An 18,739-nucleotide genomic window follows, 5' to 3' on the forward strand; every position below is an offset into this window, starting at 1 on the left:
AAAAGATTCACTACGGCACGATCCTTTCCTGGAATGGGGACGCTGCCTCCCCCCCGTACGGCGGCATCTGATGCAGTTGCTGTGCTTTATATTGCTGTTGAGAAATTCTCAGGCAACGTTCCCCTGCAAACCTGACCCAAGGGTAGTCGTGGACAAATGGCAGATCCAATTGTAAGGGTCAACAAGGTGTGCAGGGGTGGAGTGTAAGGCAGATATTTGCTCATGGGCAAAACTTGCAATCCCCTTCCACCCCCCGTTCTTCCTGTTTTCTGGAAACAGGACAGAATGTATTCCAAAGGTCCTGGCCAAGCCCCAAGGAACGAGGGTATGTTTACTTAATTAGAAGGCACCCAGTGTGCAGAGTGGATAATGCTGGTTTAAACTCTGCCCTTTGACCGTGAGGGATGGAGTTGTTTTGTACAAAGCCCCTGCATATGTGCACAGAGAGGTCTCATACATTTTCCTAAATATGACAAACAAGTCTTGTGTTCTTGCACGGACTGGTTGTGTGCCTTCTTTGCTCTTCTCCTATACATCCCCATGTAACCCGTGCACAGTGCAGTGCTATTCGGAGTCCAGCTGCCCCCCTGGACTGGGTACCCTATCTGTAGGCTTCCTCAAATAAATGATTATATGATCCACCTGGGTCTTCTCAAAGTGTTCTCCGGGCTCCTAAGCGGGGCGGTAACACCCTAGAGCCGGAGGCTGTGTTTCTACAGCAGTGCAGTGTGTGCATGGGCATGCGTGTTGACTTCATCTCCCCAGGCAGCACCCAGCCTGTGTGAGAAACAGCACAGCAGGATGGGAGCCTGCTCCATGTCCCCTCCGGATCCCAAGGGGCCCTGCCTGTCTCCACCAGGCCAGTGAGAACTGCGATGCCTGCGCCTCACAGTCACTCCTGTCCCCACTGCTCCACCCAGGATCTCCTCCAGAGAAATGAGCAAGAAGGGGAAGGGCAAGTGGATGGGAAAACACCCCCCTGCTCATGCAGTGTACGGCGGGGTTTACTCTATGACCTGAAACAGCAACCAGAGTCAACAGTGGCCTCTTCGGTCCTCCATCCCAGATGTTGCCCCTGGCTCAGGCACAATGCTTGGTCACAGAACTCCTCTCTGTCCCAGGCACAACCACTTCCTGGGCACATTTGCAGCCCCATGACCCAGGACCACAGCAGGTGTCCACCACCCACATCTCATGCCCTTCCCCAGGCCTTTCCAGGATGCTGGTAGCCTCTTATTTAAGGTCCAAAAGATCTGCTGCCAACATTTGGCTCTTGAGATCCCTGCAGGATTTGAGATGTCCTAATTCTCAGGTGCTCTGCACGGATCTTCAAGAACTGGGGTTTGAGAACATTTCCCAGGCAATGGCGCTCTCCCACAGCCTAAGGGTGGCTGCCTCAGTGGCCCTGGGTAGCCTCTTGTCCTTCCCATTGCTCCCAGAGGAGGGCAGCTTTCAGGGAGTCCTAGGAAAAATCAAGGTGAATCTCCTCCTGGCACCTCTCTCTCTCAAGCAGACAAAAAACGGAGAAATATCATGTCAGGAGAACATCCTGCTAAAACAATGTTGAGAGCTTACACAAATTTTAAGATAAATCTCAATGCACATATATAAACTTGGCAGGGCATGAACAGACCATCATTGAATAGATAATTCAAAGCCTGTGAATGTTCAGTCTGGGTACCAAAGAAATGCTCAATAAAATATAAAAGAAATACTGTTTTTACCCACGGTGTCAGAAGATGCTACTTGCCTGCCCAACTTGCATTCTCTCCTTTTTCCTTGTTAAGGGAACCCTGATTTTATTTCATTTTCTTTAATTAATTAATGTACCCAGTTAACAGACTACATTTCCAAGAATCCCTTGCAGTTAGGGGTGACCCATTAGATACAAGCGAAACTTGCTGGGTGGGATCTCCGGAAAACACACCTTGGACCAGGAGCCTTGTGGGCAGAAGCCATATTTGTGGAATCCTGGGTCCGCAATGTTACTGAGGAGCTGCCACCAGCTCTGGACTGCTCACCTCCGTGTTATTTCATGTGATAGAGGAAAAATCTTATCTTTAAACTATACTTATACTTAAACTATACTTAAACTAGCACCTAGTTTAAGCCACTACCCAACAAAAATCAGCAAACGTTTTAAAATTGTAATTCCTAAAGCTGGTGGGAAGGTGATAGAACATGCATGCATTCATGTAGATTGCACGTTGTGATGCAAATTGGTCCAATCTTTTGATGAATGCTAGGGAAATATTTATCATAAGCCTTAATTATGTTCATATTATTTGAACCTTTAATTCCAAAAATAGATGTGTTCTGATGTACAATTGTTGCAAATACTCTATGAGCATTTGAAAGGATCCTGTGTTCTCTCTTCAGGACACACACACACATACGCTTACACATAGTTGTGTGTGTAAATTAGCTTTAACATATTATGACATTTAGCTCTTCTGTAACTGACTTTTCCCCTTTAATTTTCCATGGACCGAGAAAGGTGAATTAAAGTCTACTTCTACTAGTGTATTTCTATCTATTTCTCCTAGTATCTCCTATAATTTTTCATAATGAATATTTTAACTATCTTATTTTTACAGTCGTGATTCTTATTCATTGTAAATTGCTCTTTTAAAAAAATTATAAAGTGCTCTTCTTTTCCCTCTTTGGTACAACTTGGTCTGATGTTAATGAAACTGCCCAAAACCCTTTAGTAGCAACTTCTCTACTCTGTAACTTTTCCTTTCTGTAACTTCCTTTTGAGTTTGTTTTGCAGGCAGGCCTCGTGACGGAAAGTTATATAACCAGGCTTGTGTACTTAGACGACCTCTGAGACCCCAGGAACAAAAAAATCATCTCCCTGGGAACCAAAGTGGTGTGAATCAAGAGACCCACGCACCCACCCCCAAGCAAAGCCAATGCACGAGGTCCTTCAACGAGGAAAATCCAGTCGGGAGCCTCCTTACCATATATGGACCTGGCCAATCAAACCGTGCGAAATCCACTTCCCCATAGCCGCACGCACCTCCCAGCCCCATCAGATCCCGTAGTCTCCTGGCGGGTCGACTTCCCGATCAGGCTCTTTCTTTTCTCAAAACCCCGACGCCATAGCGTGGACTCCTGTGCGCGTGGGGCAGCGAGCCCCTTGCCCGGCGACACCCTGGCGGAGCGGGAACCCAGCGACCCCGGGCCTGGGGCCCTGGGGACGGCCCACCGCCCACCGTCCGGGGAAGGGCCGCAGCCGAGTCCGGATCCGAACAAGAGAGAAACTGCACGTTCCGCGGCCAGGGCCCGGCGCAACCCGCGGGTGTTCCGCTTCTCCCGGTGCCGCCAGCAGCCGACGCCCGCTGCCGAGCCGAGCAGCGCCACGAAGGCCGAGGACCTCCGGGAGGAGGTGACCTGCTCCATCTGCCTGGACTACTTCGAGGACCCGGTGTGCACCGAGTGCAGCCACAACTTCTGCCGCGACTGCCTGCAGCGCAGCTGGGCGCACGGCGGCCCCTTCTCCTGCCCCGAGTGCCGGCAGCTGTCGGAGCCGGGCGCGCTGCGGCCCAACCGCGCCCTGGCCAGGCTGACGGAGAAGACGCGGCGGCTGCGCCTGGACCCCGCGCCCCGGGACCTGTGCGGCCGCCACGGGGAGCCGCTGCGGCTCTTCTGCGAGGACGACCAGCGGCCAGTGTGCGTGGTGTGCCGGGAGTCGCTGGAGCACCAGGGGCACGCCATGGCGCCCCTCGACGAGGCCCTGCAGAGCTACCGGGTGAGCTGGCCGTCGGGATGCTGCTGTTCCACTTAATTCTCATAAAAGACCCGCGAGGCGGCTCTGAGGCCCGGTTGAAGGATGGAAAAACCTCCCGCGGCTCCAAGAATTTAAGCAGCCTTCGGATCTCTGAGCTGGGGTTGAAACTGGGTTTAGGGGACAGGGTGCGAACCTCAGTAACCATTTGCCGATTGAGTCACCTAGATGTACCATAATTTAGTTATTTGAGCACTTTGCATTGATGGAGAGTGAAAAATGCTGCAGGGAACATTCTTAGAGATACTGATTATTTTTGCTAATGTATTATTGGATAGATTATTAGAAGTAGCATTATGCATATTTTCAAGTTTGTTAAATACTGACAGTTGCCCTTCAAAAAGATGGTACCTTTTTACCCTCCCCCTGTTAGGGTGCTAGAGTCCTCCTCCTTTGCCAATACTAGATATTAATCATCTTAACAATTTGGCATTGTTGCCCAGTTAATCAGCAAACTCATGTGATTTTATGATGATTTCAGGCCAGAAGAGCTGTCTGGTTTAGGCCTTGAGAGTCTTCAGCATTTTCTTAGTCTCACTTCCTGGCTGTTTCCGGTGACTTTTAGAAGCTGCTTGGAGAGATGTTTTTTCTTACTGGTGTCTGTTTCTGCTGGCAGGAGAAACTCCTGAAGTGTCATGTTAATCTAGTGACCAAGATGAAGAAAGCTTTGCAATTAAAAAGCCTGGCGGAGAAGAACACTGCTGATTGCCAGGTGAGAGGGGGCTGGTGGGCACTTCTCACCCCCAGGGCCCTTTGGGTCTGGATCGTTTAGGGGGCTGGGCCGGAAGGAGCTTGCAGGGTGCGGTCATCTGTCAGGCCCCGTGCAGGTGAGGGAGCATCTGTTCCTCAGGACCTGTGGCTTTGGGCGCCTGTGAGTTCCCACCTTTTCCTAAATATACTTCCTGGGTGGGGGTTGGCGTCAGGCTGGAAAGAAACAGATGAATGGACTTTGCTTTCAGGGAGGCGAGAGTCCAGCTGGGAGGTAGGATTCTTCAGATAAATCTTGAATCCTAAGATTTAACAAGCTTAAGGGTAGGCGTTTTGAGGGTTGAATAAAATAATAGATATGAAAATGCACTTTAGTTAAAAGGTATGCAGAAAAGGCGTAGTAGAGACTCAAATATTACAATGAGTGAATTCGTATTATAACGACTATTACAAAGGTATCAGGTAGGTGTGAATTAAGGGGCTGAGGATGTTTGTGGGAGGTCAGGAGGAGGTGATTATTCTGGAAAGGTCTCTAGGCTTTTGGGGAGTCCTGCCCAAGGGACTTAGGAGCAGAGGCCAAGCAGGACAAGGAATGCGCAAATCTCGTGTGGCTGTAGGAGACCATGAAGAATCAGCGAAGGACGTTGAGCGCCGAGTTTGCAAAGCTGCACCAGTTTCTGGCTGAAGAAGAGCAACTGTATCTTCAGAAACTGACCAAAGAAGAAGAAGAGACCAAGAAGAAACTGAAGGAGAACAAGTTAAACCTCGAGCACAAGATCAGCTCCTTGAAGAAGCTCATCTCCGAGCTGGGAGAGAAGAGGCAGAGCTCCACCCTGGAGCTGCTCCAGGTGAGACAGGCAGGGCTGGGGCTGCCCTCGGTCCTCACAGACTTGGTTGATGTCAGAGGCTGGGGGCCTTCTTCTCTTTAGATGCGAACATCCTTCCTGGTGAGCGGGCTTAATAGAAGAGGTGTCTTCTGTTTGTTGACCGTGGTGTTACCACTGCAGTTATAAAGTTAGAGTTAAAGATTCAGCCTTCCAGGAGGCTCATTGACCATGCAGAGGAAATTAACGTGAAATTTGATTGTGCTGAGCCCAGATAATAAGACACTTGAGATTCAGGTGGTCTGATACTTGATTTAGGATCTGAAGCACAGCCTTTTCCATTCATCTTATTATACATTTATAATTCTTTATTAAAACAGTAAAATGCTGTGAGTGCAAAACCACTAAGCAGATCATTGTTTACACGTGCTTTTAAGAGAAATCTGTTCTCTTTCTCACTGATTTTTAGTCATTACAGCCATAGCATCTGCTTCCAGTGGCTTCCTCCTTAAGCATCTGTGGGTTCTCACTTGGCTTCTTCGGGGCAAACTCTGGGCTTCACCTCTTAGCATCTCCAAACATCTGGATCTGTATCGGTTCTGTATCTGTATTATCTCTGTGCATCTCTGAGCTCTCTTCAAAATGTCTCTGCCTTTTATCCCCTCACAGAGGAAGCCAGTGAACTAATCAAGACCCACCTTGAATGGGCAGGGTCACATCTCCATGGAAATAATCTAATCAAAAGGTTCCACCCACAATAGGTCTGCCCCCACAAGATTGGATTAAAAGAAGAATGTGGCTTTCGTAGGGTACATAATAGAGTCCCACCAGCACACTGTTTTGTTTTGTTTCCATTTATTCCTTCACTTTTACCCCAGACCCCATTCCCATTCTTCTTTCCCTTCCCCTACCCTATAGAAAACATTTTCTTGCGTTTAATATTATCCTTTTTTTGCCTGTGCTTTTGCAGAATATGTAGTATTGCTTGGATTTATGTACTTTTAATTTATGCGATGATACAGAGTTCCTGTTTCATTGTGTCTTGCTTTTTACTTATAAGCACTATGTTTTTCAGCTCCATTCTCGTTGCTATGGGTACGTTTAATCCGAGTGTACATGGGCACACTCCTGTTGCTATGGCTACATTTCATCCACCTACAGTCACACACCTGTTGCTTGTATGTTTAATCCCATGTGCAATCTCATGTTTTACTGGTTCCTCTTCTAGTAATCGAGACCTTGTTCGCTCCACACCACTCCGCTACAAATAATGCTGCAATGAAATCATTACTCTCTTCTCTTCTCTTTGTTGTTTCTTTCCTTTTTAGCTCTTAGTTGGTCAATATTCTACTAGAAAATTTGCAGTTATAGTTTTAAGTGAGATGGATCTTTAGTTTTTTCTTATATTGTCCTTTAATGGCTTGGGAAACAAGGGTATGCTGGCCTCTTAAATTCAGTTGGGAAATTTTTCTATTTTTCTCTTCTCTGTCACAACTTAATCTAAGACAGGGATATTTTTAGTTCCCTAAAGTTTAGTAAAACTCACCTGTGTGAAAAACTCTTGAGCCTGTGCCTTATAAAAGTATCCCTTATCATTATAATAAAAACTGATCTCGTAAGACAAATCAAAGGGAAGGATAAGAGCCAAGGTCAAAGCTGGGGCCCCTGGGAGCATGAAGAGCATCCCAGAAGATGACTCTGTGACTGAGAATGAAGGAAGACATGGGAGGAGGAGGTCCAAAGCCGGGAGGGAGCAATGTCATAGTGCCAGGGACACAGACTAGGGCTTCACGGAAGGGACTGGTCAGTATTGTCAGACAGAGGGGGTCACCTGATCGAAAGGACCACACTGTGTCAGGATGAGATCGGACGAGACATTAGCAGAAGCAGTCAGTGGAGAGCACCTGGTCACCAAGTGGAGTCCAGGTCTCGGGGGGAAAGCCCACCACTTACACATTTCTCGGTTCTCTCTGCAGAATCCCAAAGATGTGCTGACCAGGTATGTGGTCCCGCTCTCTTAGGGGAGTGCGTGGGGAGAAGCCAGGTCTGGGCTCCGCAGGTGGATGTGGGCACACTCTGAGGGGCCGGTGGAGGAGGGATGGGGGCAGGAGCGAGCTGAACTTTGGGCTTGGGACCTTGGGGTGGGAGTGGGGTCTGGGCTCCCCAACCTCTCTCCTCCTGTGCTCCTGTTAGGAGTGAGGAGCAGGATGTGGAGCCTGCCCTTGACATGCTGACGGTGAAGACCATGTGCCAGATCCCAGTGATGAAGGAGATGCTGAAGCGGTTCCAAGGCGAGTGGGACTTCTAGGGCTTGAGGCTCCCTGGAAGTCTCTCAGATAAGAGAATAAACAGTGGGATGGAGAAGTCTAGAAAGGAAAGAGGAAACGGCAGTGTTCTGGTTCGCTAATGCTGCCTTTACACACAAGACCAGAAATGGATTGGCTTTTATAAAGGGGATTTATTAGGTTACAGATTTACAGTTCCAAGGCCATAAAAGTGTCCAAACTAAGGCATCAACAAGAGGAGACCTTCACTGAAGAAAGGCCAATGGCGTCCGGAGCACCTCTGTCAGCTGGGAAGGCATATGGCTGGCGTCTACTGGTCCTTTGCTCCCAGGTTCTGGTTTCAAAGGGGCTTTCTCCAATGTTTCTGGGTTTCTGTCTCTCTTAGCTGCTCTCTCTCAGCTCCTGTGCATCTATGGTTATTCTCCCAGGGCATTTCTCTCCAAGCGTCTGTGGGTCCTGTCTCAGCTTCTCCGGGGCAAACTCTGGGCTTTATCTCTTAGCTTTGCATCTCCAAACATCCTTCTTTCTGCATCTCCCAGCATCTCCAAGCATCTTGGCAGTGTTGGCCCCTGAGCTCTCTTAAGTACTCCAGTGAACTAAACAAGAACCCACCCTGAATGGGTGGGGTAGCACCTCCACAGAAATAATCTAACCAAAAGGTCTCACCCAAAGTTGGGTGAGTCACTTCTCCATGGAAACATTCAATCAAAAGTTTCCACCCAAAAAGATTGTATTAAAAGATCATGGCTCTTTTGGGGTCCATAACAGCTTCACACCGGCACAGGCGGCTAACAAGAATGTCAGGAAAACAGCGTCATGACTGCCTAGGAATAAATGCTTCATTGAAGAAGCATTTATTTAACACACACTGTTTGCTACAGGGTACTATTGATACAAAAAGTAAAAGATCTGTTCTCTTCTTTCTAATAATTCATTAGCAAATGGGGGAGACTGACACATATCACTTCCTGTAACTGTGGGATCCGGTGTTGATCAGGGCAGGAGGAAGTTACAACACCATCCGGGTGGGAGATGCCGAAGGCCTCGGACGGCAGTGGCGGTGGGGATGGAGAGAATGGAAAGGATCTGAGTGATAGTTCGGAGGTAGAAGTGCTAGGACTGGGTGATTACTAGGTCATCATGGGTCAGAGGGAAAGAGGAGTGAAAGATAACCTCAGGATCTCAACATTTGCGTATTTGGGCGGAGGCAGTGCCCTTGGACCTTAGAAAGTGTGGAAACCAAGACGCGTGTGAGGGGTGGGGATCAGTCCCAAGAGGGTGGAAGGGACCTCGGGCCAGTGCGTTTGGTCTTGAGCTGTCTGTCGGAGGCTTGTGGAGATGCCCAGTAAACAACTGGAACTGTGACGAGGGGGCTCGACGGTGCTCACATCCGTGCACCTACAGGGAGAGCCGCCTGATAGCAAATCGGAATTTATTAGTCTCTCTCCAGACTTCATGCTGACGCTGAAGGCTTGGCCATGAAATAATGAGCTCTCCATTTTCCAGGTTTCAGGTCTTTTAGAGCAGAAGGGAGAAGACGGGGATCTCAGGGTACTAAAGGCCATGGGGCACCCTGCTGAGAATGAGTGAAGAGACAGCGAGGAAGCAATTTCCCAACAGGACTTGGTGGGAGGAGAAGGAGGAAACAGAAGCTGGAAAAGATGGGGTGTTCCTGGAGGAGGGTTAGGGGTAAGCTGTTGCATCATTTACTTAAGCTCTCATTTTCTCTGCAGTGGCTGTAACCTTCGCGGAAGGCACAGCTCATCCGGAACTTTCCTTCTCTCGGGAAGGGAGATATGCAAAAAACAGGCAGTCATCCAAGCCTTGGCCACTCATTTTCACACCATGGGGCTACTTTAGTGAATGGCGAGAGCCTCAGAGGAACACACACTTTGTGGAGAGATTTCAACACCTTCCTTGTGTTATGGGAAAAAACGTTTTCACCTCAGGAAAATATTACTGGGAAGTTGAGAGCCAAGATAGCCTGGACACCGCTGTCGGGGTGTGTCAGGAGGACGCCACGTGGATCTCTGACAGTTTAAAAATGTGTCCCTGCGTGGGAATCTGGGCCCTTCGTTGGAGCGCATGTGGATATTGTCCCCTAACAGGCTCCCCTGAAACTCCGACCAAGCAAGAGCCACCTCTGCGGCGGGTGGGCATTTTCCTGGACTACGAGGCTGGGGATGTCTCATTCTACAATGCGGCGGATGGAACGCACCTGCACACTTTTTCTTGTCAGTTCATTTCATGCATCCGGCCCTTTTTTTGGTTAAGTCCATTGGCGGCTTTAGTCATCCCACCAGTGACTGACAGGAAATGAGGCAGCTCTGCCCCTGCCCAAGAACCCCTCCCTGTACCCCAGCCTGGGGATGCACACATCTGTGGCTCTCTTCTTCATGTCACACGTACGAATCCTTTCAGATTCAGGTGTCATGTTTTGCCCGCTCCCTGGATGTCCCGTGCACAGACAGGCGTGGCACCCCGCTGTATGCCTTCCCAGTGGCTGTGCACCCTCTGTCATGGGTTTGTCTCTTTACACTTCAAACCTGTGATCACACTTAGAAAAGGCCTGAGCCTCTCCAGATCATGGTTCAGTAGATTTGGGCTTCAAGCATCCTCCCACTCAAGATAAGAAAGAGTGTAGGACGGGCAATGATTTAAAAAGCACTCAAGACAAGAATTCAAGTTCTGTATATATTTACTAAAGGGGCACCTAAGATAAAACAAAGGTTTACAAAGTAATAATGAATGGATGTATTACCAAGCCTGGGAACTCCAGCCCCTCAGAGTCGCAGCTGAATGTGAGATAAGAGTTCCTTCCAGCCTAAATCACGGGATATCTAGAACCTTTGACTAAGACTTTAACCTCAAGCAGGGGAGTCATACTCTATTTTTATGCTTAATCTGTTGAATTTAAGCTCACCCTTTATCAAAATCAAAGAATGTATATTCAGCATTATCAGAGATGTAAACTTAACCTTGAATGTCTGTGATACTTTACTGAAAGTACTTCTATGACTTTTGTAAGAGCAATGTAATATACCTTTTACTTATATTAAAAGTAAAAATTAAAACTATAATTCACTTATTAAATTTATTTCATTCTATAATTAGTTTAACCATTACATCATGTTGATAAGCATACATTTGATGAAAACTGTATTCAGCCTTGTTACATTACTTATGACTTATTTATGATTGAAGTAACAGCTACGGCCCCATCCTGTTTTCTTTTTACACAGAGCACCAGATGGACACATGTTATCTATCATCTAAGGAGGCTGGAAAGGCTTTCTGCATATTTTTAAATATTCACAGCTTTTACTAGGCTCTGCGTGACTGTCTCTCACTTTTCCTTTTCTTGCTTGGGCTGCTTACTTCTCCTTCAGTTACAATTTTCTAATATAGGACTCAGGATATGAATCATCTGTCCCAGCTATTATAATAAAGTTTTTCCATTTTCTACTTGTTTGGAAATTGTACATGAGTATTTTTGGGTAAATGTTCTGTTAGGGAAACGTTAATATCAGATAGACTAATTGGCTCTTCACTATCAGAATGGAAGGCATCAGGTGGTGTATGAGAGCAGCAAGGCTCCACAGCTGTCTGATCCTAACATAGAGCGAAGAAGTCGGCGTCTTCATTTTCAGATCCCTCGGTAGAGATACTGCCCTGCAACACCTGCTTGTTCTTTGCCTCCTGCTCCTCCTAGTTGAAGCCCCTTTGGTATGCAGCCTCTGTGTGCTTTAGGAGAATTGGTCCCACGGGAGGCAATTCTTTCCATACTTGGTTCTTTAAAAGCAAGTCCCGAAGTCCAGCTGACATGCAGGAGCTGGAGAGCCTTAAGTAGAAGGGAGGAGTATATCTCCTTAAATTATTTGGATTTCTTCTTTCTTTCCCCTTCCCTCCTGTTTATTTATTCAGTCCTTTATATCAATGTGGGCTCATGGATATTCATCTTATGCTTTAGATTTTAGTCTAATGCCACGTTAATTATTTTGCTGCTTAAATTGCTCCAGCTTTGGCCATGAGGCACTCTTTCAGGTTGGCACATGTGTCCCTTTAACATGCCCCCATTTCTTTTGTTTTTGAGCATTTCCTTACTTTCTGGCACTAGAAGATGCCCCGGACTTATGTTGTATTTTCCCTGCCCCAGTCCTAGAATCAGTCATTTCTCCAAGGAGCTTGGTTCCTTTTTTTTGGAGAATGGTGTGTAGACAACAAGATCTGGGTGCCAGGGTGGTCACTGCTGCTGGGGTATCATTGATGGCAGACCCTCTCAGCAACAGAGACAGGAAGCAGGTAAGTGTACTACCTGTGTGCAGACACAGCTCTATGATTATTCCAGTTTCTATTCATCTGTATTTATATTCATCTAAACATGAATTTGTATTGATGTCTCCAACTCTAATCCAGTGCCAAGGTGTTTGTTCTGATTGTCCCTTCTTGCTTATCTGCAATTTCCCTCTCTGATAAGTGAGAAACCTGGCTCTTACCACCCACCGTCCTTTTCCTTATTAGGTGAGACCTGAAGGCGAGAGGGGGCTGCAGTGGGAGAAATGCCTTTCCCTCAGGGGGGATAAGGCTCTGCTAAAGTCTTCTCTCCTGGAGGCTAGGCCTTTGTTATGGAGAATGCCCTGGGCATATTTCCCAGTTACTTCTGTTTTCCTCCCCTTGCCAGAGTCTTGAGGATATCTTTCTTGGTTCTTCACAGTGAGAATCTGGTGGGACTCCTGGAAGTAAAACCCCTGAATATGTGCCCCCACAAATCCTGTGGCCCCTACTTACACTTAGCCTACAGCAATTTGTCAAAATCACCATTTAAATACTCCTACCTGTTTATGGCTCCAGTGGATTCTGCTTCAGGTAACCAGATCTCAGCTGTGACTCTGGATTCTCTCGTCTTTCCAGATGGTGTGTGTCAGTTGGCCTGGGACCTCGGTTCCCTGACGGATCAAAGAAAAGTCGTTGATTTTTGTTTGTTCAGCTTTTTCTTGTAAGGATGGGAATGACAGCTTCCAAGTTCTTTACATGTTGGGGCTGAAACTGGAAGTTTTCTATCCTGTTATATTTAAAATGGGTTTCTGGTAGACTACATATAGTTGAGTCTTGCCTTTTTAATCCAGTGTGACAATCTCTTTTGACTGGTATTCTTACACCATTCACATTTAACATTATTATCAAAATAGTTGGATTTAAATCTACTGTCTTGATTGCTGTTTTCTATTTACTGCATTTATTGTTTCTTTTTTCTTCTTTTTCTGCCATCTCTAGTTTTATTGAGCATTTTTAATGAAATCAATTTTATCTCCCCTATTTACACATTATTTATAACTCTTTTTAAAAAATTTTGGTCACTTAACTACAGTTTACAAATACATTTTGAAATAATCTGAGCCTACCTTCATATTCTGTTACGTCACATGCAATGAAAAGAGCTTATAATAGTACATCCCCAATTCCCAGCCCTTGTTCTATTGTTGTCATACGTTCACTTTTACATATGCAATAAAAGCATTGTTACTATTAATGCTTTAAACTCTTAACTTGCTTTGAGTATCTCCTAATGTTGAAAAGTGTAAGGGAGTATGAGATGATTAACACAAGTGAAAAGGAGACATAAGGAGAAGCCTAGGAAGCTGAAGACTCAAAAGAGATTTTGGAAAGATATTTGTCATAGAACACCAAGGCTAATAACTCAGAGCTATAGGCTATTCTCAAGCAGTCAAGAAAGGTTCTCAAGAAAGAGTGCAAAAACCAAAGCTTCTCTGGAGTCTGGATGCCAAGAGTCCAGGCTTCAATTCTTATCGACCTGGGCTCCTTTCAGGGGAAAAAGAAAGAATGCGAGAAATAGGTGGTCCTGAAAGGAAGGTTTTCAGAATCAAAAGGAACCCAGGTTTCCTGAATGGACTTGAAAGGATGGCTTACCTGCTATTCCTCACAATTGGTGTCATAGTGTAGACCAAAGGAATAAAAAGTTAATTCTGTTGACAGATCATCCCACTTTTGGTTTTTAATTTTACCATGACACACACACTTTCAGATCTTGCTTCTTTAGCTATTGTGAAAACCTCTGCCTTTTAATTGACTGTTTAGTCCATTTATAGTTAATGTAATTATTGATATGATTGGGTTTAATTCTGTCAACTTGTTTTTTTTGTTTTTTTTTTTGTTTGTTTGTTTGTTTTTCTGCTTTGTTTTCCCCCCTCTTACACTTCCTGCCTTCTTTGGGGTTAATAAAATATACTTTAGCTTTTATTTTATTTCTTCTATTAGGGTTTTAAAGAGTTATATTTCTTTTTAAAAATAATTTTAAGTGATTTATCTAGGTCTAATAATATGCATCCGTAACTTTTCAAAGCCCACTTAACAGTTAATATTATACAGCTTTACACTTCACACCTGACACTTTTTTCTTCCACTGTATAGTGTCAGTTCCCACTATACACTTCTCATATTTACTATACCTTTGACTCTACACTTCACACTTTTCAAACATATAATTACACACTAACAAAAGTATTATTACCTTTACACATCCTTCCATTGTTTTTTGTGTCAGTATTGTATATTTACTTCTACAAATGGTGTAAACCTTCTCTTTACAATGTTGTTATTTTTCATTTAAACAGCTAGTTGTTTTATAAAGAAACTAGAAGAAAACACATAGTATATTTTATGTTTACCCACTCATTTACCATTTTTTGTACTCTTTGTACTTTCTAGTAGATTTTGTTTAACTTCCAGCATTTTTTCCCTCAATCTGAAAAGCCTTTTTAGCATTTCTTGTTGTGTAGGTCTGTTGGCACTGAAATCTCTGAGCTTTAATTTATCTGAAATGTCTTTATTTCATAAATTGAATTCTTGTAAATTTATTGACACTTTGTTATGTCCCAGAATATGGTCTGTCTTGATAAATGTTCTGTTTACACGTGAAGAAGGCATATTCTGTTAATGTTGAGTGGAGTGTTTTACAAATGTCAATTAGGTCAAGTTAGTTGATAATATTCCATTATTTCTTCAAATATATTTTCTGTCCCTCCTCTGTCCCCTTTCTTTTGGGACTCCAATTATATGTATTTTAGAATACATAAAGTTGTTAACTCACAGATGTTCATTTTCCCCCCACTGGCTTTATTTTGGATAGTTTCAAGCATGTCACTGGAGCTTCCAACTGTCATGTGTCCCCACCATATAGAAATGCCTGTGAGAATGAGATCAACACATAGACCCAAGCCAAGGTGAGAGGTGGAAAAAAAAAGCACTGACAGCATTGAAATTACTGGATCTAATTGATTCGGAGATCAGTTCTATCCCAATCATTTCTGAGATTCCACACCCTTCCCCTAGAGTGGTATAAGTTTAGTTTTATGCTACTTGCATTTGAAGAGTATTAATGAACACAAACCCTTGACATAGTTGGATATATTTGTTTAATTGTTTTAACTGTAAGTCCCATGGGGGATGGGACTAGGCTCGCTTGTTACTCACTGTACATTTGCTGCCTGATACAGTGCTTGGGAAACAGCAGGTGCTTATCAAGTATTTGTCAAATAAATGAAGGAATGAATTATACAAATATCATAGCTGCCTTAAATAGAGAAATAGATATTATATTCTTACAAAAAGGAGAGCACTGGGTAAAAATGTTAGACTATAGGTTTTGAAAAAAAAAAAAAAAAAGATGAGACAAGGAATCTACTCAAAGGGTAAGCAATGTTATTGAGCCAAGACAAGCTCAGTGAGGTGAAACATTTTAGTGTCTGAGTTGAGACAGAGAAACAAAGACTAGCTTAGCATATCTTCGTGAAGGAAAGGGGGGGGCAGGGTATAGGAATGAGATGAGAGCAAATATGGAGATGTAGGGATATGCCCTTTTCTTCTTTTGCTTCTGTATCTGAAATCTCTTGACATGTTATATCAATGTGGTCTATACAATTGACATATGACCAACAGCTAGGGTGGGAAACACTAGTGATGATGGCCTGCTTCCACTTGTTGACTTCTTTTCTACAATATGGCACACCGGAAAATGGGTTCTGGTGGGCAATGGAGACTGGATCTCTCTGTGACTCTGTCTTCTCAAATGATTTGGATGGAAAAGAGCTAGAGAGATCTGGGTTCCAAGGGGAAGCACAAGCCAGGGACTCTAGGAATAATTTCTTTCCAAGGTTAATTGGCCCCTGGAGAGAATATTCCCATGTTATTGTCAGAGCTAGACTACCTGAAATATCTCATTCTCCTGACCCCTATAAACAAACTCCAAGGAAGGTCCTTGGGGATGCTCACCTCAGAGCACACAGCCCAGTCTAATTGGCATCTGGAGTAATGGCCTCCGGAAGAGACCCAGGATGGGGCCTCTGGGCAGGAATCCCTGATGCCAGGTATTGAGTGTCCTGATTGGCCTCAGCTGACATCACAGGTCCTCTGGGTGGGGGGGATGTTTCCTTTCTCACAATCTTGAAGGTGCTCCTCTCCCCTCAAGATTGGCTCAGGTCAGGTCAAGTCTGTCCTGATCTCAAGCCCTGTGATTGCCACTGAGGAAACATTCGCAGTCCAGAAGAGGCTTATTCTAAAAGCACCAGTGCTAGAGCCAAGTTCATATTTATTAAGTAGGGAAGGGGGTGTCAAGCTAGGAAGAAAGTGCCTTGAGTGATCTAAAGAGCAGAAAATCCAAAACATTTTCCTTTGTCTCAGGACACATTGATGATTAAGCTGGTATTAGATTTAGCTTCTTAATCAGGTAACATTAGTGGAAATTCCAATTGCCCAGGCTCTCACTGCCATCTCCGGCTGGAGAAGTGGCTCAGATACATGATCAGAGCCTGAAGGAGCATATGCATGATTCACAAGCCCAAGTAGTGGAGTCAAAGAAGTTCCGTCACTAAAAGTGGCCTGATGTGTCCTGATGGAGTTCAAACTCTGAGTACAGCTCACAAGAGCAGGACAGAATTACATGCACTGTTGTTCCTGCTGACGCTCGGTCGCAGGGATAACTGGTGCAAACATACGATGTCTGCGTCATGGTCAGTGTCCTCTGTGTGCCCCCTCCCTCCCAGGAAATGGAGAGTTCCAGGGTTAGAGAAGGAAGTCTGATGAGACCTCAGAAAAGCCTTGTTCTGATCATCAGGAGCCAATGTGTGAGCTGGTGAGAACCCGTCCTGCCCGCTCACTTCACTGCTCTCCCTGTGCCCACAAGTCTCTATGGGGGAAATTCCAGGTAAGATAACGGCAGGGGCTGTGGTGTCCTGGGAACCTCTAGTAGATTCTAGGGCATCTCTGGCATTGTCAGCTTTCTGCCCATCCCTTAAGTTAGTGGGTGATATCTGGGCAGCCCATGGGGAAAGCCTCCCGAGAAAGCAGAGAAAAAGTCACTTGCAGACCACAAATCAGAATGGGGACCTATCAGGAGAGTTGCCTAAGGGAGGGAAAGAGACATGAGTTGGATGGTGAAAGGCTTATATTTACGGAGAGTTCCAAGAAAGATGCACAGTAATGAGGAAAGAGATAGGGTAGCAAATGGAGATTGAAGCAAAAGGGAGATGAGTGGCTGTCTCAACTGAATCTGATCCTTGGGAAAGTTGGCTCTTGTCTTTTTTACTGACACAAGAAGCTGAGTTTGAAATAGCAGTGTGAGGTAACAGCCAAAAAGATGGGCTCCTGGGCTGCCTTAGTAGAAAGAGGGAGAGATAATAGATGTGATCTCTGTCTTAGTGGTAAAATTACACTTTGAAGAATGCATCCAGTTCTGAGTTCTTTGACATAAAAAGACTTTAGTTACCAATAAAGTATCAATAATGGCTCATCAATTGCAACAAATGTCCACACTCATGCAAGTTGTTACTAATAGGAGAAATTATATGCATGGGTGGGGTGTGTGGGAATGCTCTGAACTTTCTGTGCTATTTTTCTGTAAACCTAAAACTGCTCTAAAAGTAAAGTTTATTATTTTTGTAAAAAGTAAGTAGATAATCTGGAATGCATGAAGTTCTAGGAAGAGATGTAATAATAATAATAATAATAATAATAATAATAATGGAAGTAAATAAGTAATCTGGAATGCATGAAGGAAGAGATGTTTAGGAGGAAAAACACCAAGAGGGAGAGGGTGGATATTTTGGGAATCAATATAGATTCTTGCTTTTGAGTCCTGCTTCACTATGGAGATCAAACTCTCCTTCTGATTAGTGTTCATTTAGGAATTGGATAAAGGGTGGATTGGGAAGTTTGGCTAATGAAATGTTATAATACTAGTTTTATCTGCGTGACCCACGATTTAATGACTCTCAGGTCTACCTGGGGCACATCTCTTGTTTGTCTTTAGGTACGTGCATAGGGTGGCTTTGTTCTGTGCCATATACATCGCATTAAACCATACTTAATCTCCAAATAAAGACAATACCAAAGTCATTCTTCCACCTAACATGATACAACTATCCCACATACAACCAAAAACATGCTAACCTTTTCCCAAAAAGATGATAAAAAACCACACTAACCATTTCTCCACAGGAGGATATAAAATCCTTTTTCTGTCTTCAGGTGACATTCATATATATATATTTTATTTTTCATAAATGTCAGTAAAAAAGACAATGGTTTCTGCCCTTATGAAACAGCATTCTTTAAACATATACATACCTCTCTTTGGTCTGCCTTGGACCTACCATATCCTCAGCATACTAACTTTTATTATTTTACAGGCTGAAAATATCTTTCACTTTTCTGATTTGGAATTAGCCTTGTGATTTGGAATCAGAATGATTTGGATTAGAGTCCCGGATCCATCACTTGCTAATGGTATGATACATGGCAATTCACTTGACCTCTCTAAGCCTCAGTGATCTCAGATGTTTAATGGGGAAAATAGGGTTATCTGAGGTTCTGTGGCTGTTAGTTGTGAATATTAGTCTCAAGCAACAGAAACTGACTCTGAATGATATAAGCAGAAAAGAACTTTATGGAGGGGATATTGGGAAGCCTGAGAAAGGCATATGGCTTCCAGAAGCTGGAGTCCACAGCCCTCAGCTGACAGCAAACAGGGAAGCTGGGACCTCAGTCCTGCAACCACAAGGAACTTAATTCTGCCCCAAATCTGAATGAACAAGTAAATGGATCCTCCCCTACAGCAT

At 44.5% G+C, this 18,739-nt stretch overlaps 1 protein-coding gene across 1 annotated transcript; it reads left to right on the plus strand.

Moving 5' to 3' along the window:
- The first annotated feature begins 2,953 nt into the window (after nucleotides 1–2,953).
- On the plus strand, nucleotides 2,954–10,687 carry TRIM4 (tripartite motif containing 4). Its single transcript, XM_037814848.1, has 6 exons — nucleotides 2,954–3,754; nucleotides 4,407–4,502; nucleotides 5,116–5,346; nucleotides 7,299–7,321; nucleotides 7,516–7,613; nucleotides 9,341–10,687. Exons 1-6 carry the CDS (start codon nucleotides 2,969–2,971, stop codon nucleotides 9,925–9,927), a joined length of 1,821 nt encoding a protein of 606 aa, XP_037670776.1. The 5' UTR covers nucleotides 2,954–2,968; the 3' UTR covers nucleotides 9,928–10,687.
- Nucleotides 10,688–18,739: the final 8,052 nt, after the last annotated feature.

Source organism: Choloepus didactylus, chromosome 21 (genome assembly GCF_015220235.1).
Source record: "Choloepus didactylus isolate mChoDid1 chromosome 21, mChoDid1.pri, whole genome shotgun sequence".
NCBI lineage: Eukaryota > Metazoa > Chordata > Mammalia > Pilosa > Megalonychidae > Choloepus > Choloepus didactylus.